General features: G+C 51.8%; 1 protein-coding gene across 1 annotated transcript; it reads left to right on the top strand.

The window, feature by feature from the left end:
• The first annotated feature begins 437 nt into the window (after positions 1–437).
• On the top strand, positions 438–3,992 carry TMSB15B (thymosin beta 15B). Its single transcript, XM_034782125.1, has 3 exons — positions 438–514; positions 2,019–2,123; positions 3,482–3,992. The coding sequence occupies exons 2-3, from the start codon at positions 2,024–2,026 to the stop codon at positions 3,517–3,519; spliced, it is 138 nt and encodes a 45-aa protein (XP_034638016.1). The 5' UTR covers positions 438–514; positions 2,019–2,023; the 3' UTR covers positions 3,520–3,992.
• Positions 3,993–26,478: the final 22,486 nt, after the last annotated feature.

Genomic DNA, 26,478 nt, shown 5'->3' with positions numbered 1-26,478 from the left:
ATCTGTCTCTCTGCCTGTCTGCGTGTATATCCATCTGTCTCTATTGGTGTGCCCGCCTGTCTGCGATTCTCTCTCTGCAGGGAGAGTAGACATCCCTATGCAGCTGCTTTTCGGGGGTCCCCCGTGGCCCTCTCACACGTGGGGAGAGCCAGCTATTGTGTAGCCGATGGAGGGAGACACCCTCAGATGCATGCTGTAGGGCCAGCCCAAGGACCCACCCCCTCTCCGCAGCGCCCGCCACCCCCCGTCTTCAGCTAGAGTGGGGGAAGGGGCACTTTACCCCCGCTCCGGTGCACCCTGCGAGGTGTAGTTCTCTGGCGCGGCGCGGCCAATGGAGGGCCTCGAGACCCAACTACGCTTCCCAGCATGCCGAGCGGCGGGCAGGGCGGACAGCCAATGGGAGGTAGGGGCGGGCAGTAGCTGGAGTATATAAGGAGCCGCCCCACGCGGGAGAGCAGCAGACACTTGAGCGATTGCAGTAGCTTTCAGGGGAGTGCCACAACCAGCACAGCAGGTACGGGGCGTGCCAGCCCTCATTGTGTGCACCCGGGGTGCTGCTGGAGGTGCACCATTGCACGTACTGGGGGCCGGAAGGGGGGCGTTGGCGGCAGCTGCTGTTTCTGCCTGTTGCATGCACGGGGGACCCTAGCGGAGATGCCCCACTGCCGGGGCTGCTCCCGTTGAGTGAACGGGGGGGGTCTGGTGGAGCCTCCTTTTTGTTGGGAGGTGGGGGCGGCTGCGCTGCTGGGTGTAGCCGGCTCTTGGGGTGGGGAAGCTGTTCTCCCTCTTCCCCTTCTTCTTCTCCCCTCCCCCCCCCGGCGGAGCTATCTCCATGTGGCAGGGCTGGGCGGGATACAGCCCAACCCTGCTATGGGCAAAGCGCCCGGGGCAGGGATGGGCCGGAAACCGCCGCCCAGAGGCGCGGGCTGCGGGAGCGTCCCTCTCCTGTGAACTGGGGGCGGGGAGCCGCCGACCCGGGGGTGCTGCGTGGAGAGCCCCGGGACGGGGTGAGGTTCTAGCCTCTGTCCTGGGCGGGTCTCGGCTCCTCCCCGCGCGCTGCCCATTGTCCTCCGGCCCCGCAGCCTGGGGAGGGGCTCTACCGCCCGCCCTGCGCCGGGGATCGCGGGTGTGTCTGGCTGCAGTAGGGGGGGCTTAAGCCCCTCTCCCCACAGCACTGCTCCCTGCGCTAGGGGGGGCGGCGAGCTCCGCCCCACTGCCCCTGTGGAGCACCGCGGAGTCTCTGGGGTCCCTGTCTGGGCGGCTGCAGCCGCGGCTAATGGGAGGGAAGCTGGGCAGTGGGTTTTTATGCATTGATGGAGACACTAATCCTTACAACGGGTGTAAATGTTGGCTCGGCAGAGAGACGCAAACTGGGTTGGGGGAGCTAGGTGGCATTGCTCAGGCACTCCTGTCCTGTAGGAGCACTTGGCTGTAATCCAGGCTGAGAGACTGAATGGAGCGCAGAGGACACTTGGCTGGGGTCTCTAGATGTGTAGACTGGCAGGAGTGGTGGGTGATGGAAGGTTCTGTTTCTCTACCACGTAGGTTGGGGAAGAGGCAGGTATTTGATAAAGGGGAGGATAATGCTGGTCTGGCTCTGCTCCTGTCTCAGAACAATGTAATTCTTCACTATTAGGAGCCTAATACAAAGAGATCTAGTCCTATCACTTCAATCCTAGGAGACAGGGCTCTGGTGCCCAACCCAAATCAGTTGGGGTGTGTCTCTTGTCCTAACCAGCCTCTTTTAAAACAAAACTCCCTTATGGGCTTTCCCTCCATCCCTGTTCTGACACGTGGCCTTGCTAGCTGGGCTGTCTCAAAGTCCCGTCCCTTATCACTGCTTGAAGTCTGAGTTGAATTCTGAGTGCTTTGCTAATATACAAGAAATCATCAGCCAGGCAGTTCATACTTACATCTGGTCACTCTCCCCAAAGGGTTCTGGCTGTGTAACTTGGCACATGCTGACTGGGATTTCCCTTGTAGGGATGGGTTGTAACTTGCTTATCTTACTCATTTAGCTAAAATGTGTGACAAACCAGACCTCTCTGAAGTTGAGAAATTTGACAAGAAGAAGCTGAAAAAGACCAACACGGAGGAGAAGAACACACTCCCTTCGAAGGAGAGTAAGTATCCAGTTCCCTCTCTTTTTTTTGGGGGGGGGGGGGGGGGAGGTTGAGCAGTTAAGTGGTTCCTAAATCTTTGTATGCATGAACAACTTAATGGATGACCACCTCCTTACAGCAACATGTAAGGTTCTCTGCTGATGACTTTAAATCTTAGGTGTAAGTTGGGTCTAGTGCTTCAGACAGTTCTTATACTTGCCAGGCCATACTTCTCACTTGCAGAAGAAGCTGAATTGAAGTTTCTAGTTACTCTTGTGATGTGAGCCTCTGTCCAAATGGTCTGGTGTCCAGATAGAAGGGAAGAGGAAATTGTTCTAAAGCAAGGGAACGGGCTGCCCGAAGCCTGGTACTCCAAAACACGGGTCTCCTATTAGCATTTTGTTGTGACACAGACTTCCAATTCTGGCTGTGTAGGAGTGTCAAGTGGGAGCGGATGTGCTTGTGCTGATCTCATCACTGAGGAATCTGGCAGGCTGAGGCATTTTTGGTCTGGGTTTTGTTCCAATCAAAAAATATTGTTTGTTTTTTTTTTCCCCCTAAACTGCAGATAGGATCTGAGCCTCAGCAAGAGCTAGAATGACACAAACACCTCTGGCTGGGGGAAGTTGTCAGTATCTTAAAACACATTTTTAATAGTAAGAGGGTTTCTAGCTCTTATTGCACTTTGCTGTTTTAAGCCTACCTGTTCAGGTCTTTCAGGCATGTTTGCTGAGGTAACTGTACTGTGCTATGGTGGGGTCTTTTGAAATAACAAACTCAGTAGTGAGTACTGTAGGCAGCTGCCTAACTACATGCAAAGAACTGGTGCTTTAAGTTTGAGGCTGAATGGTCTAGACAAGTCACTTCACCTTTCTCCTTCCTATCTGCAGAATGGGATGGTACTTATCCATCTCACTCGGTGTTGAGATTCACTGAAGAGCAGGGAGTTCTCAGGACTGACTCCTTTCCAATTTGACCTGGGCAGCAGCAATGTTCCTCTGTCATGGACACCCATGAAAACTGGGTCTTAAAGCTTTCCATAGGAATAGTCCCCTTCATGTCCTCTGTAAACATGTTCTGTTGCAGCATTGACTTGATGGGGGATAGGTATGGGGGGGGGCAGGGGGAGGGCAACTCAAATCTCTAAAACTATGCCCCACACACCCTACCTCAAAGCTTGCCCAGGATTTGGATGCTCCTCAGCCTGACCTGTAAGGTGCTAGTGTATTGACTCACTGTCAAGGCTTTGCAGCTCTAGAGATGATAGCCATATATGGGTCTGTCTCTACAGGTAGAGCAGCTATGCTGTGTTGTCCCAACCCTTGAGGAAGAGGTTGGCATTAAGGCAGAGAGGCTAATAGAACTCTCTTCTCTTTCAGCCATCGAGCAGGAGAAGGAATGCGTGAAGTCTTCATAGAGGGAGATGGCATGGCAGGAAGAGCCACCACTTAATTTTTTTGCTTTGAATTAAATCATCTGTTTTTTTTATTACATCTACCTGTATAGAAAAATGCTGCAACTTCTAACCTTGTTGTCCCACTGTGCCAGCTGCTTTGGCAGGTGGAGGAATGAAGTATGGTCCTTTCAGAATCCATCAGTAGCCTGACCCAACCCCACCTTTTCTGCTTGGCCACCTCCTGTTTACAGCACTGATCTTGCTCTAATGCAATGAGGGAGGAGAAGAGGGAAGCAGAGGGCATGGGAGCTCCTGGGTACAGAGACCCCTTCTGCTATGTGGTGTGGGGGGAGAGGGGGGTGAAATTCTTCTGATTTGGCCTTTGGCCTACTGACCTGGGTCTGTCTGGCATATTTGCTCACAATGGTGTTTCTGCAGCCTCACTCACAATTTTTTGTCTTCCTTGAAATAAAGTGAAAAGTTTATTATAAAAATAAAAAAAATATAATGATATACTTAAGGACTCCAGGCTTCTTTCCCGGCTCTTCAGCTTGTTTTGCTGTTGATCTGTCAGGAGGCATTGGTGCTGCAACTGAGCTTGGGCAGGAGATATGGTAGAGAAGTCTGATTGCTGGTGCTTCCCAACCCTGCCCTTGAGCTTTTTGACTTGTAAAGCTAGCCCACAACCATATTGAGGTTCCTTATGGTGCTTAAAGACAACTCAGTCAGTGTTAGTCACCCTCTGGGTAGGGATGAGCTCCTGTTTCATGGGCTGAGAGAAATTTAAGGCTACGTAATACTCCTGCTCACAGGGTATTCTGCTGATGTTACTGAGAAGCTTCCACAAGGCTCAAAGGGAGAATGTGACCTTATCTAGTAACTAGTCTTGTAGGCCAGGCTTTAAATGGTTTGTAGAATGACATAACTAACTTTGGTTAGGAGTCAGATTATTTTAACTAACAGTGTTAGTGGCACATTCTCCCTAGTGTGGATGCAGTTGCACTAGAATAAAAGTGCTAGCTAGGCTGCTGCTCTTGCATAGGAATGCAACACTAGAGTTGGTATAGCTACTCACCCCTCCACCTTGCTCCTCCCAGTGGGTGGATGTAGTTATACAAGGCCTTAATGTAAATGGATGCTCTTTACTGGTCACCGTACAAGCCAAATGATGCAGAAGTGGGAGGGGAATGGGACTAGGTCATTTCTCTCCCCCACCCCCAATCTGCAGCAGCTCCCAGGTTCTTTATCCCTCTTCTAACCCCATGAGCAGCAATGAAATACTGATGCTGCCATCTGCCTTCAGGGATAAACACCCCTCCCATCAAAAGGGGTGGGGGTCATCTTGCTGTTAGTATTTCGTCTTCATGCATTTTGGGGAAATGCTTGACACTACAGAGGCATATTGAACATCTTGATGTAAGTAGCTTCCCTAAGAAACTCAAAAGTACAGAATAAGCAGAAGTTGTTTACTTCCCACACAACTCTGTCAAAGACCTGCTTGTCCAGTGCTAGGCTTCTCTGCCAGTTTTGCTAACAGGTACCAACTATGTGATGACTTTGTGCATTAAGCCTCTGGATTTCCGCTTCCTAAAAGCAGCCTGCTCTGAATCATCTGTCCCCAGTAGCCATTACTACTACAAGTGTTTGTAAAATTACCTGGGTGCTGCCAGATCATTTGCCAACACAGAGCCAGGATACTGCTGAAACCACTGAACTTTCTGCTATTACTGAGGCTGGAATCAGGCACTTCTGGGTCCTGTTTGATGGGGTGGGCATCAGGGTTGGAAGCTCTTGCACCAAAAGCACTGGTGTTTAACAAAGCTGGAGTAGGCCAGGCTGGTCTATGCTCTGTGGAGTGAGTTGGTTGGTGCTCACAGGCTGGGTATCTGACATCTGTGCTCTAAGGACTGCTAACAATTGGCTCTTAAGAGCTGCACCAGTGCAGTGGATACCATTTAAAATTGTTCCCTAGCATGTGACCTTACAGCTGTTCTCTTGTGTGAAACAGCTAACCAATAGGAAGATTTGGGCCCATCTCCAGTGGGCTGGACATGGTAGAACCAGTACTGCTGTGTAGAAGGCTCATAAGTCTGGGTGTCCTAGTGCAGATGGAGGGTTAAAACACTAGTAAAAAACTCATTCATGCTGACACTATGGACTAGAATATGCAGTAGTTGCCTACAGGTGTGTGCTGTTGAATGTGTAGCAAATTACCCTTTTCCTGTGAGGTGGGAGAGGAGAAAGGGCAGAGAGCTCTCACCGCAAGAGTTCCTTACAGCCCTATCTCAATACCTATAAACTGATAGAATAAGGAGCAATGTATACCTCCCTCAAAAGAAAACTTTTCCATCCAGCATAAATAAGACATAAGCACTGGACAGCTTCTGGCCTGCTCTCACTGTGATTCAGTAGTCCTAGAATATCTTCCCTGGGGGAAAAGGGGTGCCACTTACTGAGACTTTCAGCAGCTGCTTTGTAGTCCTTATAAAACATTTGTGTTTTAAAAGTCCCCAGATGGTGGGGAAGCTCAAGCCCTAGCAGGGCTCTGGTATTGCCTGTCAGCGGGTGGTTTGACTCTTCCCAGACCATGTGTAGGACTGTAATTGCTGTGCCTCTACTGGCATTTACAAACCTCCCACTGTTGCAACTCAACCAGCAGCAGAAATTGTGGGGCTGTAACAGAGTGGAGGTTGGTGTTTTGCCACTGTTGCCTGGTGGAAAGTTCAGAGCAGGTCTATAAGTGTATGCTGGTGTTCCTATCCCTGTTACCAGTTGTGCAGCTGTGCCACTGGTTGCTACCAAATGTGGGTGAACTTAAGGAGAAAAAGAAAAGCTAGTGCACACAAAGGGTGGGTGAGAAGAGGCACCTTTGCTCACCATGTAGGAATCATCTGAACAGAAGATTCTAGAAAAGAACAGGAGTACTTGTGGCACCTTACAGCCCACGAAAGCTTATGCTCTAATAAATTTGTTAGTCTCTAAGGTGCCACAAGTACTCCTGTTCTTTTTGAGGATACAGACTAACATGGCTGCTACCCTGAAACAGAAGATTCTAGGATGCTCTTAATTACTCAGGTCACCTGCCAACCACAGATTATGGCTAAGGCTGTAAGAAAGCATAGTCAGCTGTATGGGAAAGCGGTTACCATGCTGCCCTTGGACAATTTGTCTATCTAGTTCAGTAACTTGCTACCTACACTGGCCTGTTGCTGGCTCCCACTCCAATGAAGCATATTTCTAAATAGGAAAGATGCTGCATAGCTGCTTCTAAACTTACCCTGTAGAACAGAGGTGGGCAAACTATAGCCTGCCAGCCACTCCTGGCCCATCGGACCCTCCTGCCCAGCCCTTGAGCTCCTGGCCAGGGAGGCTAGCCCCTGGCCCTCTCCTGCTGTTCACGATCCCACCCCACCCCCCAGCCTCAGATCGCTGTACTGCCAGTGTTGGGGTGGGGGCGGGGGAGAGGGGGCGGACTGTGAGCTCCTGCTGGGCAGCACAGCTGCAAGAGCTGCTGGCCTGCCCTGGTGCTCTAGATTGTGCGGCAGCGCGGCTGGCTTTGGCCAGGCAGTGCAGCTGTGAGTCCTGGTGCTCTGAGTGGCATGGTAAGGGGGCGGGGAGCAGGAGGGTTGGAGGATGGGGACAGGAGGTCCTGGGGGGTGGACAGGGGGCAGTTGGATGGGGCAGAGGTTCTGGGGGTGGTGGTCAGGGGATGGGGAACGGGGGGGGGGGGGGGGAGGGGTGGGGGGGTCCCAGGGGATAGGGGGCGGGGGGGGCTCTGAGGGGGGCAGGAAGTGGGAGGGGGCTAGGCTGTTTGGGGAGGCACAGCCTTCCCTACCTGGCCCTCCATACAGTTTTGGAAGCCCGGTGTGGTCCTCAGGCCAAAAAGTTTGCCCATCGCTGCTGTAGAAGCAGTGTTGAAAGACCTGAAGGTGAGTGGGTGGAAGGGGTTCACAGAGATTCCTGAGTTGGCATGGTTCCTCTTCAAGCACCTTTCAGTGTATCATTTGCCTGATCTACCCCCAGTCAACATAACTCCCGCGGTCCGTGATCCACTATGGCCTCAGAGGTAAATAACTTTCAAACTCAGGAAATGAGCCCTGGTTCAGAAACTGTTGGTGTTGTGAGCTTCCAAGTCAACAAAAGGGTGTTAATGCAGCAGGAAACTTAGGTCTGGTCTATACTACCCGCCTGAATCGGCGGGTAGAAATCGACCTCTCGGGGATCAATTTATCGCGTCCCATCGGGACGCGACAATCGATCCCCGAATCGGCGCTCTAACTCCACCAGCGGAGGTGGTAGTAAGCGCCGCCGACAAAAAGCCGCAGAAGTCGATTTTGCCGCCGTCCTCACAACGGGGTAGGTCGGCTGCAATACGTCGAATTCAGCTACGCTATTCACGTAGCTGAATTTGCATATCTTAAATCGACTCCCCGCTGTAGTGTAGATGTACCCTTAGTCTTGCTAATCAGACCACTTACATCCATTTCACAGAAGTGCTTGTACCTCTTAGAGTGCAGTTGTATATCTCAGGCACAAAGAACAGACACTGGAGCTTCCACAGCAGAATGAGATCTTGGTGACCCTAGAGTCACCCCAACCAGAAATAACCACAAAAATCGAGTCCTGGAAGCACTGCCAAGATGAACAGGAGTACTTGTGGCACCAGCTAATGGCAATGCTCCAGTCAGGATGCACAAACCTCAAAACTCTTAGCCAGCATTTCAGGGGGATAGGGTTGAAAGAACAACTCTGAAAACACAGCAATGTAAACATAAATAGGTAAATATTCAACGGGGTTTCCCATCCCTTCCTTAGGTTGCTACAATGTAGCTGGCACTAGTTCCTTAGCAACTTTATTTAGGAGGGAGAGATCCTTATATACTCAAAAACTGCATGTTTGCGTCTGTTCTTGTTCCCCTGCTGTAATCCAGAGAATTAAAATAAGTGAGGGTTAAAGATTGCAATGTCAGGGATGCATTGAATGTGCATCTCCTGGGCCATTAATCACAATTAGGGCTGAGATTCATAGCCATTGCAGCTTTGATTTGCTGTTGTATTGACAGGATGTGCTTAGTCGGGGGAGGTGTTGTCTATGTATCATCAAGGACAGTGTGTAGTCAGAGCAGGTGATATCAAAGTAATGTGATTGACTGCTTTTGAACACTGAGACACCAATCAGGCAGGGAATGGCAGGTCACGATTTTCATTTTGATTTCACTTGGGATACCATGGGCAAAAAGAAGCCCAGTGCCAGCTGGGAGTTGTGAGTCTACTCCTGCACAGTTTGCAAAGCCGCGGACAGCACAGTGTGTAGCAACTCCACATTGCAGCTATGTAGAAATCAGGTACATTGAGGCTCAGCTTTGCACAGTCCTGGCCATGGAGACTGCAGAGAGCCATGAGCTGCTGTTGATGCCACAGAGCTAACTCTCTTGTATTGATTCTGTGTGCATTCGGGGCGGGGTGCCCTAGGTTTCTGTCCCTATGTGGTCTGGCTGCTTAAAGCCAGTTGTCCCCTTTTGACACCAAAGTGCATGCCAATCACCATTCACTTTAACCTTCCCTTTCTAGGAAGGTGAGCAAGAAAGTGGTGGCTTTTCTGCTCCTCATTGATGTCCAGGTGCACCTGCAGTACAGGACCACCAAAGAAAGGCCTGAACCTGGGTTCACCAACCAAGAAAGGCCTGAACCTGGGCTGGAATCTTCCTTTGTAGCTGTGACCATTCTGGTTGGGATCATGAATAATCTCCCGTTGGCATTAGTTTGGGTTCCTTTTGGTGATGCTGGATCTCTCTGCGACTTTGGTCGCTACTAACCAGGGGTGGTTGTCATATATCCGTTTTACCAGATCCTGTAGGAAGAGACACTTGTTTTAAAATAAGACTCACTCACCGTTTTTCAGCCGTAGCTTTAAAATAAAGTAAACCTCCATTGTTGTTGGCTACCACATTGGCTACAACATATCTACTGTGTAGCTTTTCTCCTGCACATTTAGATGCTCTGTGATTTGGCAAAAATAGGAAGTGTTAAGCAGACAGAACTATGTTTTGCCTCAGAAAAGAGAATCATAAACCCAGCTTTAACTCCATTAAACTCTAGTACTGGCCACTGTTGGAGACAGGATACTGAGCTAGATGGACCACTGGTTTGACCCACTTTGGCCGTTCTTATGTCTTAAAGGTCAGAAATTAAATCTCCTACAAACGGAGGCTTTGCAGAAAGCATCCATACCCCATCTGTCTGACTCGTCAATACATATTTATCACAAACCCCTGCCAGCTCGGGACTCCAGCACCCTGCCTTGCTGAGCCAGACACTCCCGTCTGCTCCAACAAAGACCCAGGGTCTGAATTACTTGCCCCAAAGCTACAGGTTTACCTGAAAGCAGCTTACAGAAGTGTTACTGCCTTTAACACTCAGATGCCCAACTCCCAATGGGGTCTCAACCCAAATAAATCCGTTTTACCCTGTATAAAGCTTATACTGGGTAAATTCATAAATTGTTCGCCCTCTATAACACTGATAGATATGCACAATTGTTTGCTCCCCCAGGTATTAATACATACTCTGAGTTAAATAATAAGTAAAAAGTGATTTTATTAAATACAGAAAGTAGGATTTAAGTGGATTTAAGTGGTTCCAAGTAGTAACAGACAGAACAAAGTAAGTAGGGTGACCAGACGTCCCGATTTTATCGGGACTGTCCCTATATTTGCTCGTTTGTCCCACGTCCCAACCAATGTCTGGTCGGGACACTGGACAAACAAGCAATTTTTGCCCTCCGCTCCGGCTCGCGCCCCCTCCCTTGCCCCAACTCTGCCCCCTCCTTCCCCCATTGGATGGCTCCCCAAATCCCCACCCTTGCCCCACCCCCCTCACTGCCCCATTGGATCCCTCCCCAAATCCCCGCCTCTTTCCAAAGCACGCTGCATTCCTCCTCCCTCCCAGGCAAGCGCTGGAGGGAGGAGGCCCGGGGACGGCGGGGTGAGTCTGGTCTGGCCCTGGCCTGAGTGCAGGCAGGAGGGCGGGGCGGTACCTGCAGGGGGGCAGCCCCGGGTCCGGCCTGGGGAACCGGCTCCCTACGCGCCCATGGGTGGGGGTGGGAGTGGGAGTGGGGGGGCAGCAGCTGCCCGCGTGGGGACTCCGGTTCCTCGGGGTTTCACCTCCGCCACGTGTGCCCCGGCCCCAGAGGGGTGTAGTTGGCGCCGGGTGCCAGGCACATGCCTCTGCCTGACACACGGCGAGGGAGAGCCGGAGGAGCGGCTGGAAGGGCCGGTCGGGCGGCGGCTCCGCTGCGGTACTGGGCATAATTAGAATCTGTGAGTCTGTCTGCCTCCGGGGGGCAGGGCGGGGGGAGCAGTGCGTGCCTGGCTGGGTGTGCAACCCTCGGTGAGGAGATCCCATCCCGCGATGCTTGGGCGAGTCCTGGCCTGGGGGCCGTGGCAAAGTCCCGCTTCTCCAGCGGGGTGTAGCCCAGTGGCGTGAAGGTCGCTACAGCTCCGCACTCCCGGGCCCGCGGGGAGCTGGAGCCCGCCAGGGAAGGGGCTGCCCCATGCTGGCACACCCGCGGCCAGCCCAGGCCGGTCTCCGTGCAGGTACCTAGCGGGGGCGCTCCCCCTGTCCATGCCTATCTCTGCGGCATCGGGGTGTTGCGTCCCGGGACCTGGGGGCCGCTGTTTACATCTGCGTGTGGCCGGCGCCAGCCTAGGCGCTTCTCGCTTGTTCGTGCTTTTTTTTTTTTCTCCCCACCGGCTTTTTTATTTTTTGGCTCCCGATATTTCGCCTCTGTGATCTGGTCACCCTAAAAGTAAGTCACCAAGCAAAATAAAATAAAATGTTCAAATCTATGTCTAATCAAACTGAATACAGATAAGATTCTCACCAGTTCCAGAATGCTCCCTTTTACAGACTAATCTCCTTTTAGCCTGGGTCCAGCAATCACTCACACCCCCTGTAGTTACTGTCCTTTGTTCCAGTTTCTTGTGTCTGAAGAAGTGAGGTTCTTACCCACGAAAGCTTATGCTCCCAATACTTCTGTTAGTCTCAAAGGTGCCACAGGACCCTCTGTTGCTTTTTACAGATTCAGACTAACACGGCTACCCCTCTGATACTTGTCCTTTGTTCCAGTTTCTTTCAGGTATCCTGGGGGGTGGGGGGAGAGGCTCCCTCTTTAGCCAGCTGAAGACCAAAATGGAGGGGTCTCCCAGGGGTTTAAATAGACTTTCTCTTGTGGGTGGAGACCCCCTCCTCACCCCTATGCAAAGTCCAGCTCCAAGATGGAGTTTAGGAGTCACCTGGGCAAGTCACATGTCCATGCATGATTCCCAGTTTTTACAGGTAGCATCCATTGTTTACATGCTACCTTGAGCGTCCTCAAGTAGACTTCTTATGTGGATTGGAGCATTCCAAGATCCATTGTCCTTTAAGTGTTTCTTGATTAGGTACTTAATTTCAACATTCCTTTCTCCAGGAACTGACCAAATGCTCTACTAAGGTTATTTAGAAATCAAGCCAGTACACAGCCAACATTCATAACTTCAAATACAAAAATGATACATGCATACAAATAGGATTAATACATTCAGTAGATCCTAACCTTTGAGATATGTTACATGGCATATATAGCATAAAACATATTCTAAGCATATTTCCATAAAGCCTTATGGGAGGTACCGTCACACACGTTCCCTAATTCCAAAGAGAAAGCAGATTTCACCAGTCTCCAGACCGCTTGCCAGAGCCCCTCAATCCTGACCTGCAGCCCTTCTTGTCATCTGTGTCCTGGGCTCCACATACAGCTCTGGAGATGCCCTGTAACCCTGACTGGCTATTCCAGGCCTGAACCACTCCTGAATAGACGTTGTTAGTCATGCCACACTGGGGGACTTGAATGGTAAGGACCAAATTCAGACCTAAGTTAAGAGATTGCAGCCTCCAGTAAAGCTGCACCTGTTTGACCATGGTCTGAATTTGACCCTCAGTCTCTGTGAGTCACCAGGAGCTTCGTATTGTTTCACTGTGACCCCTGGCACTGCCCCCAGGCCGGGGAAGGCAGATCTCTGAGTGCACAAGGGAGTGCACGTAACCCTTCTGCCTTTGGAGGCCTCAACAGAGCAATGATACTGTGTTTTTTTACTGCCCAGGATTACAAAGTCCTTTACATGCTAGAGTCAGATCCTCAGCTGCTGTCAATCAGCATAGCCCTGTTGAAGTCAATGGAGCTACTCCAGACAAGGGTCTGGGCCCATGACTTTAGCCTGACCTTTGTGAGATCTGTAAATAGTGTCATCCCCATACTACGGATGGGGAGATAGGCAGAGAACTTCAAGGAGCTTGCTCAAGGTCACAGGGAGGCTGGCAGAGCTCCTCACCTCCTAACCACTAGGCCATCTTTCCTGCCGCAGCAATTCCCCTATGTGGAATGGCTCCAGTTTAATGCAGGAGGGGAACCCGCACCCTCTCTGGATTTGGTGTTGCTACTATGCAAACCTCCTCTGCTGACCAGGGCTCTGGAGGCACCGAAGGTTTTGCGCATGCTTTGAAGACCTCACAAAAGAGGAAGTGAGCAAAGGAAGCATGAGACCCAGTAACCGCTGCTCTTAATAAAACTTCCCCCTCACCCTTCATTGCACAAGTGAGTCAGAGTTGTGCTTTACCTTTCTGGGGAGACCAGATTGCTGTTTCTCTTCTACCAACTCAAAGTGAACTGCCACTTGGGAGGAGGGGAGGACACATGGAAACCCACATGGCTGGGCAAGGGGCATACTTCCCAGGTTGATTCCCCCCTCTTACATAGGGACCCACATCCTCTTGAAGGCAGAGCAATGAAGCAGGTTGTCCATTCCATATCAGTCAACATCAGGCCAGAGGCATTGGTTCCTAAGCATGGGGGTTATCCCAGGGCCTCCAGTCCTGGTGTTGGAGCTCTGTTAGGGGAATCAGGATAGGGCTGGAGGCATCATATCTTACGTCACATCACACGTCCGCACTTATCTTGCATCAGAGATAGCATCAGCCATAGGACGAGGGGGATGCATTTATGATGAAGGCCCGTCTGTGCTGCTTTTATCACCAAGTCAGAGGACCCAGTGCTAACACAGATTACTAATTGCATCTCCATAACCTTGGATTGTCCAGGCTTTTAACCCTATCACTGGGACTCTATTAGGTGCCATCTACACTACATCTGTAGCCGTGCTCCAGCTGGGTCGGGAGACAACTGTGTGGTAAGCAAGTCCCCTGCCTCAGTTAGAATTGCAGTGCTGATGGGGCCTGAAACAGCCATGTGTCTCTGGTTATGTCGGGGAGCTTCATTCAGCTACACATATACCAATAAACTCATTCACCGGGCGACAGGCTGAGGCAGGGGGTGGGTGATGGGACAGAAAACCTTTGCCCCGAGGTCACTGGTTCAGCTCTGGCCAGGCCGTTAGTGACTGATAGTCACTCAGTGACTTCTTCCTGTCTGGACCTCTGGTGAAATGAGCAGGTAGGCTCAGGCCCACACCTCCCAAGCAGGTGTTGGCAACCCACAGCGGGCACTAATGGATCTCACAGACTAAGCACAGAAGCCCCTGGCTAGCTGATGACTGGGTGCCCCCCACCCCTATTAGACGATGTATAGGCCATGTTGAGGTGTGTTAGGAGGGGACTTTCACTGCCCGTGCTACACCTGCTGTGTGGGGAAAGAACGCTCTATCTGCATTGTGCCGTTAGACACGGAAGACTGTCCAGATTTCAGGGCTCGGCATCCCCAATAGGGGCTAGATTTTCTACAGAACTAACCGAGTTGCCAGGTTCTCAGGAAAGCGTGCTGTTCTGTGTGTGGGAGCAGCTGGGCGCTGAGAGCCAGCTGACCTCCCAGCATTAGCATCCCCTGCTCACAGACTGCACAGCCAATACAATAGACGAGTGACCCCATCACTTTGAAATTCCACCTCAGCCTGCTCCATGCTGGGTCCTTGAGATCCTTTTAGGCGTGAACAGGATCTGACTCCAGAGCAACAGCTGATAGGGCTGGCTTCTTACACACCACACCTAGCCCTGCCTTTCATCTCTCCCCTCCAGCCTCTCTTTCCAAGGCTCTCTGTGCAACCTCCCAGAAGGCTGAGTGAATGCAGGCATGTCTAAACCCATCTCTGCTTGCATGACCTAGGTGTGCCTGGGGTAGGCTCCCACACAGAGCCCTGCAGCACAGAGAATAATCAGCCTTACAGCCAGGCTCCGCAGAGCTTGATCACACCCAGAGCCAGCTCCAGAGCTGGGTCACAGGGAGAGAAACCAACCCTCAGCCCTGAAGCACAGGGGAAGAACCATGAACTTGACAGCCCAGACGTGAAGGCCCTGCCTGCAGAGCTGGCCTCCCGGCTCTGATACAGGAATAGACCCTCGCAGCCAGGGATTGCAGCCCCCCGCGCTGTGACACGGCAGTGATGAGTGATGAGTCTTAGCAGGCGTGCAGACCCTGCCCCCACAGCCAGCCCTGTGACATGGCAGGGTCAGCTTCATAGCTCCACCTGCAGTGCACGCCTGCAGCGCCGTATACCACTGCCAAGCAGTGCTGGGAACTGGAGCGATGCCCCTCCCAGCACAGGTGTGGGCGCAGAGAGTGGGGGATGGGAATAGAAGGGCCTTGGAGATTCTGCTCCCCCAGAGCTCCTTGTGTCTCATTGCAAAGCTGCCACTCAGGGTGACTGGGACATGCCGGCTGCAGCGCAGAGTCAGAGGGCTGAGCAGCCGTCCTGGTGGGCTCAGACAGGGCCAGGGCATGGGGCAGCTCCAGGTGGTGTTGAGGCAGGAGGGATTGCAAAGCTAGTGCTGGGTGGGGGTTAAAGGAAGCTGGGAGGCATGTCTGAACAGAGAGGCAGGTGGGGGGATAGGGATGGGAGCGCTGCCTACCAGCGTTGGCGCTGTTGGCAGCTTCTCCAGGGAGAAGGCCAAGCGGAGATCACAGGCAGCTGGGCTCTCTCGCCTCCTGGCCACAGCCGTATTTCTAGGGATGAGAGGTGGCTCCGCACCCTGCCAACGGGGAGGGCCCCATCTGTCTGCAACAATAGAACAAGGTGATGTCATTCCGTAACCGGCTGGGCAAGTGCTTCATTCACCCTGTCAACAGCCCCAAGGAGGAAGGGCAGAGGGCAGGCAGGCACAGCTGCATCCACCACCAGCAAGTTCCTGTGACAGCTCCACATGGAATTTCCTCTTTGGTAGAGGAATGGCACCTCATGAGCCCAGACCCTAGTAGCAAATCCACACACCCAGCTGCTAGAGCCAGGATCTCCACACCCAGCCTGTGAGGGCAAACCCACACATACATCAGAGAACTTGTGCCAGGTTTCATGCTGCCAACTTCTGAGTGCAGGAGAACCCTCTCGTTACTGGGAGGCTCCACACTGCGTCCAGTGATCCCCACATGCTCTATCATTATGCTAATGCCAGAATCCACACTGCCAGCCACTGCATTCAGTGAGAGCCACATGCTCCATCATTATGCTGGTGCCAGGATCCACATTGCTAGTCACTGCATCTAATGAAACCCACACACTCCAATATTACGCTAGTGCCAGAATCCACATTTCCAGTCACTGCATCCAGTGAAACCCACACGCTCCATCATTACGTTAGTGCCAGGATCCACACTGCCAGCCATGCATCCAGTGAGATCCACACGCTCCAGTGCACTAGTGCCGCCTCACACTGCCAGTCTCTACAGAGAGATTCCTAACCCTCTTGAGGGTCTTAGATACCTGGCTTCCTGCAGGAAGGAGAGTGCTTTCCTGTTCCTCCCTGGAATGTGCTTTTGGAAAGGCTGTAGGGGGACCTAATGTTTCACAGTCCTCACTAGTCCCCTCCCCTTTTCTTGCGGTCCATTTAATACACATAAAGCTGAGTCCTGCCTGCTACCAAATGCTTCCCACTTCAATCCAATTCCTTCCCACACACCTCGGCCTTGCTCGTGGTGACAAGAAAAGGAGGGTTCTTTAAAACGGAGGCTAGGGCATCTCCTCCTTCTCTGTGATGCATGAACAAGGCCTGATTTGTTTTTTCTTTTAAGCTGTGTTTTTTTCCGGCACACGTTTTTTACTGTGGAAATATCAGGAGTGTCATGACTGGACTCGCCTACTTTTGTTGGTGGTCTTGTTCTCCGCTGTACATTGGCAGCTTTCGCACACTTGGCTGGAGGGGGCACTATTTTTGAAACGAGAGGCCTGTCTGACCAAGTGGTCGCTGGATGTGGGAGTTAAACAGAAGTTATCAAACCCACATTTCTTTCCCTCTGAGCTGCTCAGCTTTCACTCTCTTGAGACCATCATTCACTAATTCTCTAGCTACCCTACAGTCTTCCGAGGTAGACAAGACATGAATTTCCAGTGGAAAAACAAAGGACCCTTCCCCCCCAGCCCAGCCTTTTTTTGACAAAACCCTTGTTGGCCTCTTTAATACATAATAATTAGTCACCCCACCCCTCTGCAGCTTTAAAGGTGTTTGTGGGGTCTCTTCCTGACCCCTCATGTAACCCGGGTGGGAACGTGGGTGTTGTGCTGGGCGTGACTGTGCAGCTTTCATACCGACTGTAGAGTCCAACTGCGCACAGTCACTGCACAGCACCGCGGAGCTGCGTTGACAGTAAGCAGAGCCACACGTTACTTTGGGAGGTGGGAGAAGAAAAGCACAAAGAATGCAGACACCTATAGCAGCTATCCAGAGTCCTCCTGCCTCCATCAAGACAGGGGCTGCTAAAACCCCCGGACAGTAGCCAGGGGACCCGGGTTCTAGCCCCAGGCAGTAGAGCTCCCTTGACAATATCCAGAGAGCCTGGGTTTAATCTGTCCCGACTAGGCCTCTAATCAATCCCCATGTGACAGAACATTCCTCACAACAACTCAGGGCCCTTGGATCACTGGCCAGAGCTCCAGACCACCACGAAAGGGTGTTTTGGCTGGATGCCTATCTGCTAAAGAGCACACTTAGCAAACAAAGGGGATCTTGAGTCAACCAGCTCCCTGGACAGTATCCAAGGAGCCTGGGTTCAGCTGCCAGTTTGAAGACCCCCCTGACCAGTAACCAGGGAGTTGTAATTCCATGAGTACCTTGGCCAGTCCCAGGGGTGAAAGTAAGTCCAGTGACTTACCGGTATGCTGGGGCCAGCTCTGGCCCCCGGAAGGGACGGTGCCTAGGGTGGAAAGGGCGTGGCTGAGAGAGTCAGAGCCAGCCCCAGCCAACCCTGTAAGGTAAGTGTCCCCCCCCCCCCCCCCAGGGTAGCAGCAGCAGCCCGGGGCTCCGGAGGCTATTTAAAGGGCCCAGGGCTCCCCTGCTTCTACTGCCCCAGCCTTTAAATAGCTGCCGGAGCCCTGGAGTAGTGGCGGTGGTGGGGCTCCGGCAGCTATTTAAAGGGCTGGGGCGGTAGAAGCAGTGGGAGCCCCAGACTTTTTAAATAGCCCCCAGAACCCCACAGCCCTACCCCAGGGCTTCAGCAGTGGGGCTCTGGTGGCAATCTTCTGTGTGCCCCAGGCCCTTTAAATTGCCCACTGGGGAAGCCGGGCCACCCTGGTATGGCAAACCGGCTCTTGCCAGTACACGGTACCGGGACGTACTGGCTTACTTTCACCTCTGGCCAGTCCCAGGGAAGCTGGGTTCTCTCTGCAGGGGAGATGTGCCCCTCTCCGCCCAGCTGGGCACATCCTTGCCTCTGACTGCACAGAGCATTTCCCTCATGAAGGAATTTATTCCCAGTTACTTTCCTCCTTTTGCCTCGGCCACTAGTGACCCACACTGAGGCCCCAGGCCAGGGCCCATGAATGAGCCCTCCCCAACAGGAACACAAAATAGAAACAGCCTGCTACAATTATTCTCCTCTTCAAAACATTTTTTTAGAAGATCCCTCCAGCAGCAGGGACTGCGTATGGAAACGCGTGGCAGCTGCATTGCCTCACCCGGCCCAGTCCTCAGAGATGAAGGTCAAGGCTGGGTGAAGCCAACTGGCCGGAAAAAGGCAATTCTCAGAATTGAACGTAAAGCAAAGCACTCCGCTTCTAGCCTGATCTCAGGGCTGTCCTCGCTCCCGTGAGAGCCCAGCATGCAGAATTACACAGACAAAGGAGCATGTTTTCCTCGGGCTGCCTAACCTCTCCCATCTAATGGGTCTTTAGATGCCAAGGTACTTATGGACATTGCACATTCCACAGGAGGGGCTCACACATGTCTTGCAAATTTGGGCTTCCTTCGGTGTCCATTGGGAGCAGTGGTTCCTGGGAGCAGTGAGCAGCAGCCCTGGTTCTCCCAAAACTCAGGTCTGAGCTCTAGGTGGCAGGGATGGTCTCCATGGCTTACATGGAAGAGGTCTGTACTCCTAGAGACTCTCCTATCCTCGACTTTCTCAGCCTGACCCATCAGCACTAGCACTGATGGAGCTGCACCAGGGAAGGGGGATTTAATCAAGTCCTGAGTGCAACCCTGCTATTCCAGCCTTGTCTATTGCTCAGAGATCTGAGAAGAGAGCTCTGGAGCAGGATATGGATCTTGGGAGATCTGGAGAAGAGCAACCCCCCCCCCCCCCCCCGCCGCCGGGAGTTAAGAGAAGTAGGAGCCCTCACTTAAGAGCTAGTTTGGGGGAGCACTCTTCCCACAATGCATGGTGACTTTGGGCCCTGTTGCTCAAATCCCCACAGCTAATTCATGGGTTGGGGAATGGTGACATGCTGGGGGTTCAACCCAGAGCAGTAAGGGGGTGTGTCACTGCCTACCCTGTAGTTCTGGGTGCCTTAAATGCTGGGCTGCTGTGGCTCACAGCCCTGCCACCAACAGCCAGCGTACAAGTCACACTCTGGCTTTCACTGCCCAGTGACCCCAACACCCTCCTAGTCCCAAATTTCCCCAGAGGTGCCTCCCTGCAGCATCCAGCCCTCTCCTGGAACGCTCACAGACGTTACTAAATTTGCTGCTCCTTTAAAGACCCAGTAACAGCAGTTTATTAAGTTAAACTGGGGTGACCAAACACACTAACATAATCACAGCACGGTCGTTTATATTAAATGTAAAACAAGTTTATTAAACAAAATGTCAGAGGTTTAAGTGATACCAAGTGCAAGGAGTAAAGAGAGTCTGGGGGACAAACACACACAAGTAAAAGTACGCTTCTGCAGCTAAAACGTAACTTCAGCACATTCCTTGCCGAGGCAAGTTTCTCTCCAATATTCAGTTCCCAGAGACTTCAACCCCCTGGGCTGAAGGATCTGCTTTTCTCAGATATACAAGAGCTCTGGCCTCTTGTTTCTGCCCACTGATTGAGACCAAAATGGGTTTCTGTTTCTGCTTATATCTCCCAACGTTCATTGACCCTGTTACAAGCGGCAGGAAGGTTTCCCTCTCTTCTTCCCTTTCTGTGACTTCCCATCCCCCTGCTGATTCCTATGTAAATAGAGCTTCCATTATTTAGATTCCACAGGGCTTAATTTACATTGGAGACAGGTAGATAGCGACTTTCCCTCCTGGCTGGGAAAAAAACTCTTTCTCCCTGTGTTTGATCACAGGCTTTACAGCATATCAGGGAGTATCCATAGTTCTTCACATAGTGTTAATGCAGCCATTTCACAGGTACATTAATCACCGGTGTCACCAGCTTTCATAAAACACCTTTTATAATACAGTGATGTGGTATACGGTCAGTTGATTCAATAGCTTATCATTTGAGGTGCAGACCCCACCATTATAGCCCAGTGATCCTTTGCAATGTATTTTTTGAAGAGTAAGCGCAGACCAAGCTTCTGTCTCCTGCTGGGGGAGGGGGGTAGGCACCAGGCTGTCTTCCCAAGTTCATTGACTCTACTCCAAGAGACAGGAAGTGTCCCTGTGGGTGCTGTCTCCATTCCCCAGTCGAGCGTGTTAAGTCTGGCTCTCCTGGTGGCTTTGTTTACCTTGCATGTAAATGTGCTTTGCTTTGTCTTTGGTCACCCCCCTTGCCTCATTATATCGAAGACACATTTAAGCAAGTGGAATCCTGTTTTGTCTGGGACAGCCATGGCTTGGGCACTGCTTGCCAAGTCACGTTCAGAAGATAATTCTAACTCACATTTATAACTCTTAGCACACACACTCTGGACGTACACCACACACTGATTTTGGGGACCAATGTGTTACCAGTTTGGGTATGATACCTTACATGATACCTTTTAGATACTGATTATGCCAACAGTGTGTTAGGTGTAGTGAGTGTGTCAGGCCTGACAAGAGCTGCTGACACACAGGAGTTAGCCACTAGTGGGCCTGCGTGGCACAGAAACACCCAGGGTTAGTGATAAACTCATCTGCTCCCCTCCTTCACCAGCCTGGACTTAACTGTTGATCCAACCCCTCTGGATGGGTTTAGGCACTTTTGGGAGAAGGGCCACATCGTCTTTGTGTCGCATGGCTGATTGTGGAGAGAAGTCTGCCCGAGAGGTTTATTAAGCCTGTTCAGGGAGCGAATGGCATTCCAAACCCTTCCTTGAGGCACTGGCTGTGACTTTTACTGAGCAGAGGGAGAGTGACTGCAAGCAGTAGGAGAAAAGCAGAGAAGGGAGTGTTGGAGAAACAGAGCACAGAGGGAAAGAGCAATGTTGCAATGCAGCCCTCGAAATGTCCCTCACTCCGGAAGAGGGTTTATTGACCAACTGGGGGAAAGTCATTACAAAAAAGCCGTTTATTTCAACGCATTCCCCCTGTCTTGGCCCTTCTTCCCCTTTTCACTCTGGTACCAGAGGGCGAAGGCGGATGACTCTCCCATGGTGGGGAGTGCAGAGAATGGCACCTGGGCCCTGTGGCGCAGAATGGGAAGCTGTGTTTGTGCTGTACAGTAGGCCGGAGCACAGCCCAGACGCCTAGACCAGACGGAGGCTCTCCACTAGCATCCCCAGCCACTTGCAGGTTCTTGGATTGTAGTGAATGAAAGCATGGGGAAGCACACGTGTTTCCAGACATCTGATTTTCACCCAGCCCCACTTGCCTCACATTAACCCTCCAGCCAGCTGCCTCCATTTTGGAGAAGCACCTGCCTTTCCCAAAGGAGGCTGCCTGCTTTGGGAGGGCTCGGAATGCTAACTGGGGGGCTCAGCCTAAGCCCATCCCGGGGTAATTACCCCAAAGCACAGGTTCAGCCAAAATCATCAGCATTGCTTCAGGAAGTTTAGCTTCTTCCAGTGCTTCTCAAGAGGGAGTGATGCCTGGCCCCAAAGGAAGGAGAAGCTGCCAGATCTCCAGAGGGGACATGGTGGAGGAGGAGCAGTAAAAATGGTCTCACTGGAAGCTGCTTCAGGACCGTGTCCTGGTGAGGATGCTCATCTCCTGCAAACAGGGGAGCTGGGTTGAGCCAGAGAGGGGGGAAAGGATGAGAAGGGGGAGCCCACCTTAGCAGGGCTCCCCGTGCAGCCTTCCTATGCTTTTTCTTTTACAATATTTCTGGAGTGAATACGGTGCCAGGTGCCGGATTGATAGCCCAGTGGAGACTGAGCTGCTCTATCTGCCCTCAGAACAGGGACAGTATGGGCACAATGCTCCCACTCCACCCTGTCAGTGTGCTTCACCCTGACCCATGGGGCCCTCCTCTTGCCTGAGCATGTGCTTCGGTTTTCAAGCTTTGGCTCCTCTGCTGAGAATGGTAACACGGGGCACTGGGACGGGAGGTTTTGGGATGGTGACCCCTGACCAATAGAACTGGACCTAGCCCATGTCACACAGGTAGCTGTATACAGAGAGGATTTTTACACACTATACACTCGACCTGGAATGGTGGCTTGTTTATATTGCCCCCTTCTCCATGAGGCAGTGACTGGTTGTAGAGGAGACCAAAGCCCCATGAAATTGCCAGAGGCTACTTTCTGGCCGATTCATCCAGTGAAGCTCCAATGCGGGGAACTCTGGCGGAACTGTAAGGTGTCTGAAGGACAGAGGGAAGGAGGAGGCTGAGTCATCCGCAGAAAGAGAGCGCCTATATACATGCAAATATCTGGGGATCAACAACAATGGGGAAGGGAATTCAGCAAAGCCTTGCGGCTGTTCAAATGCACCTTGTCCCCCACAGTGTAATGCCCTTGACTTCAGGGGAATCACACCGGCAGTGAACGTTATCCACTATATTTCTGTATACAATGGAGGACAATAATAATCTTAATTAGCACCCTTCACTGTGGATGTTTTAGGGAAACTCATCGCCCCAGGAGTGAGTAGACCCATTTTACAAAGATGGGGAAACTGAGGCACAGCAAGCTGGTGCCACAAGCAGAACCCAGGAGGAGCCCTGACCTCCAGTCGTATGCTCTAGCCAATGCGCACACTTCTTCCTCTCAGGTCATATTTCGAGGAAAGGAGATTTGGCAACATTCCAGAGCTGAATAAGGGAAGAAGACGTGTATTTGTTTTGCCTCGAGTGGGAGAGATGGAGGGATCAAGATAGAATAAAAACTGAAGGAAAGGAAGTGGAAGCAGGTGCAAGCACGATCATTCCATTGCCTGAAATCTCTGAGGCAGAGACAGGGTGGAAGCTGCCCATGGAAGGAACACAGCTATAGGCCAGACATGCTGGGAGCTGCCTCTGTGCACCCAGGAGGAAGCACAATCACCGCAAAGTCATGAGCCAAACTGAATGGAGAAGTGCAGTTTGAAAAACTGTCCCGTGTTTACGAGGAAACTGCTATTAAAGTCCAGACCCACTGATCTCACTGCAAAACTCCCCTGCAGTCACAGTGAAAGCAGCAAGCAGCAGACAGAGATGTCGCTGGCTTTTGCTGGTGCAGACTCTGGGGGCGGGCTCCTACTGACTAGGACAGCTAGGGTGGAGGAGGTTGCAGCTGTTGAAAGCAGCTGCATCTTTTACTCGAGGAGAGGGGGGACACCTGTGACAACCATGGCAGCCACAGGAGTGGGCAGTGGTGGCTGGGGACAGCGTATGGCTTGGGCAGCTGGGGGAGGTGCTGCTGATTCTTCTGTGCATCCCCAGAACAGCCTGTGCCAATGGAGCTACCACGGAGCCCGTGGTGGAACGGAAAGCCACCAAAGGCAGGCAGTGGAATGAACCCTGGGTTGCCCAGTGAGAAAATGCCTCTCTCCCCATCAGTACAGTAGACAAGGGAGGTGCAATTTGTCAGCAAGATTGAATCCTGCTCACTCTAGTTTAGGCACTGGGTCTGCATTCAAATAGCATCATTAGGCCTGCTCAAGGCTAGAGCTGGTCGAGGTTTTCCAGCTGGAAAGTCCCCCAAGGAAAAAGGCAGTTCCAGCTACACCAACATTTTGGGGCTGGAAAATGCCAAGTGTAACGAAAAACATCAGTTTTCCCATGGGACATTTTAACGCCACTTCTGTTCTTAAGTCAAAATGTGGATTCAAAACGAAAATCCTCCTGAAGCGACCCCGGGGAAACTAGCCTTTCCTGCTTCAAACAAAGACTCTTCATTCAGAACTTACAACCAGCTCTCATCTATCCTGCTCAGTGTGTCAACCCAGCCGCCATGGGATCTGCCAGCCCTGACTCTACTCTAGAAGGTGATTCCCCCAGTACAGGAGTGTGGGCCATTGGGGAAGGGAAGGATTCTCTTCTCCCAGCAGGGCGGGAGATCCACCTTGAACAGCCGGGAGCAGAATGTGGGGAATCCTGGCACTGACTGAACCCAGATTCGACTCCCTCCAGCCCACGGTCTTTGCCTGTCGCTATTCAGATGAAGAGCAGGCCCTTGGCTTCTTTTCCTTTGCTAAATAAGGACAGAGGCATAGATGGTGGGAGGCCAAAGGGCAAGTGTAGGTGCAGGGCCGGCTTTAGGAAGTACGGGGCCCAATTCGAACATTTCGGCGGGGCCCCAGCAGGGATGACTAACAAAAAACAAAAAACAAAAAAACATGTAAAGAAAAGCCTTTCATTTCTTCCATGTATTATTTACTTTCCATAACTATATAAATAATACAATTATATATTATGTACATTGCATCATATGTGCTGTTGATCAGTTATTAATGAGCTCTGTTTCAAATGTGTGGGTCCCCGCCACTCCCTGGGGGTGTGCTAGGGTGATCAGATGTCCCAATTTTATAGGGACAGTCCCGATTTTGGGGTCTTTTTCTTATATAGAATCCTATTACCCCCCACCCCCTGTCCCGATTTTTCACACTTGCTGTCTGGTCACCCTAGTGGTGTGCACATGTGTGGGTCCCTGCTGCTCCCTGCCCCCCTCATTGAAGCAGGTGTGCAGGGTTACTGCCCTGGGAACTGCAGGGCACCAGTGGACATGGGGCTGGCTGGAGGCAGGGCAGCTGGGAGCCCCAGGCTCTTTAAATTGCCCCCTGGGGAAGCTGGGCCACCCCAGTACGACGCACCAGCTCTTGCTGGTACGCCGTACCGGGGCTTGGGCGTGGGGCCCTCTTAGGGGCGGGGCCCGATTCAGGGGAATTGGTTGAATTGGTCTAAAGCTGGCCCTATGCAGGTGGAGTCTCAAGGCCTGTCCCATATTATTACCATGGGGGTGATGGTTCTTGGGGTACCAAGGGTTGAGTCTTCTTGTTACCTCCGGCCTCCAGCAAGAGGAAATCTTGCCTGTGGTAACTGGGTGTCAGCTCCCCAACACCACCAACCTGTCAGCCACCCTCCTCCGGGCTATGCCAGCCCCATCTTCCCCTGCAGATTAACAACAGGTGCACCCCGGTCCTCCAGTCACCTTGAAACATTTTCCCTGCGATATCCAGCCCCTGACACTGGCTACTCACAGAAATCCCAGCTCCTCTATCCCCAAGGGAGCAGTGTACCCCAGTTTACCAGTTTTGCCTTAAATCACTGCTCCTGTATAATGCACAGGGCTGAGAAGCACTCATAATAAAGCTAAGGAAGGTTTATCTAAGAAGGAACAGAGGTTCCTCTAGAAACAAGAGAGAGAATAATGGAAACAAACAGTCACAATACAAAACAAAACCATAAAACATGAACTAGAGCCCACACTATTAACAGTTCCCTTTCCTGACTAATAAAGTAGGTTCCCCCCGCATAGTTTAGTCCGTTGCAGAGCTGCTTGGCCTCCCAGGAGCAAGGATCCAAACTTTCATGGAACACCTCAGCCAGATGTCTCCTCAGTGAATGGATAGGAGTGGCCTTCTCCACCCTGTGCTACACTGAATCAGTCTTTTGTCTTTGTTCATAGACAGGGAGATCTGCTGGATTGGTCCTTTTTACGGCCAAGTGGCTTCAATTGTTTGTTGTTGTCTTTGATGGTTTCCATTGACTGTTCTGGGCTGGGGCAAGGCTCGACAATTGAACAAAACTGACATTACATCACTAGACGACCAGGAAGGGGTGACAACTCCCTCCCGTTTGAATGGGCCGTCAATTCCCATACTTACAATTCCCTAGTGGAGGGGTAGGCAACCTATGGCACGCGTGCCGAAGGCGGCATGCAAGCTGATTTTCAGTGGCACTCACACTGCCTGGGTCCTGGCCACCAGTCTGGGGGGCTCTGCATTTTAATTTAATTTTAAATGAAGCTTCTTAAACATTTTAAAAACCTTATTTACTTTACATACAACAATAGTTTAGTTCAGTTTGTTTACCTGCCGTGTCCGCAGGTTCGGCCGATCGCGGCTCCCAGTGGCCGCGGTTCGCCGCTCCAGGCCAGTGGGGGCTGTGGGAAGCAGCGTGGGCCGAGGGATGTGCTGGCTGCCGCTTCCTGCAGCCCCCATTGGCCTGGAGCGGCGAACCACGGCAAGTGGGAGCCACGATCGGCCGAACCTGCGGATGTGGCAGCTAAACAAACCGCCACAAGCCGCGGGCCAAAGGTTGCCAATCCCTGGTTTAGTTCTGTATTATAGACTTATAGAAAGAGACTTTCTAAAAACATTAAAATGTATTACTGGCACGCGAAACCTTAAATTAGAGTGAATAAATGAAGACTCGGCACACCACTTCTGAAAGGTTGCTGACCCCTGCCCTAGTGACTTACTTTAACTCCAAGCCCATATAGTTTTCCATAT

The sequence above is a fragment of the Trachemys scripta genome, chromosome 9, assembly GCF_013100865.1.
Source record: "Trachemys scripta elegans isolate TJP31775 chromosome 9, CAS_Tse_1.0, whole genome shotgun sequence".
Classification (NCBI taxonomy): domain Eukaryota; kingdom Metazoa; phylum Chordata; order Testudines; family Emydidae; genus Trachemys; species Trachemys scripta.
This window is presented reverse-complemented; position numbering and strand designations above follow the sequence as displayed.

Bases quoted from the DNA above. Each gene is read 5' to 3' on its own strand.
- TMSB15B (XM_034782125.1), top strand. From the start codon at position 2,024: ATGTGTGACAAACCAGACCTCTCTGAAGTTGAGAAATTTGACAAGAAG. The intron at 2,124-3,481 runs GTAAGTATCCAG...CTTCTCTTTCAG, and splicing joins CACACTCCCTTCGAAGGAGA to CCATCGAGCAGGAGAAGGAA.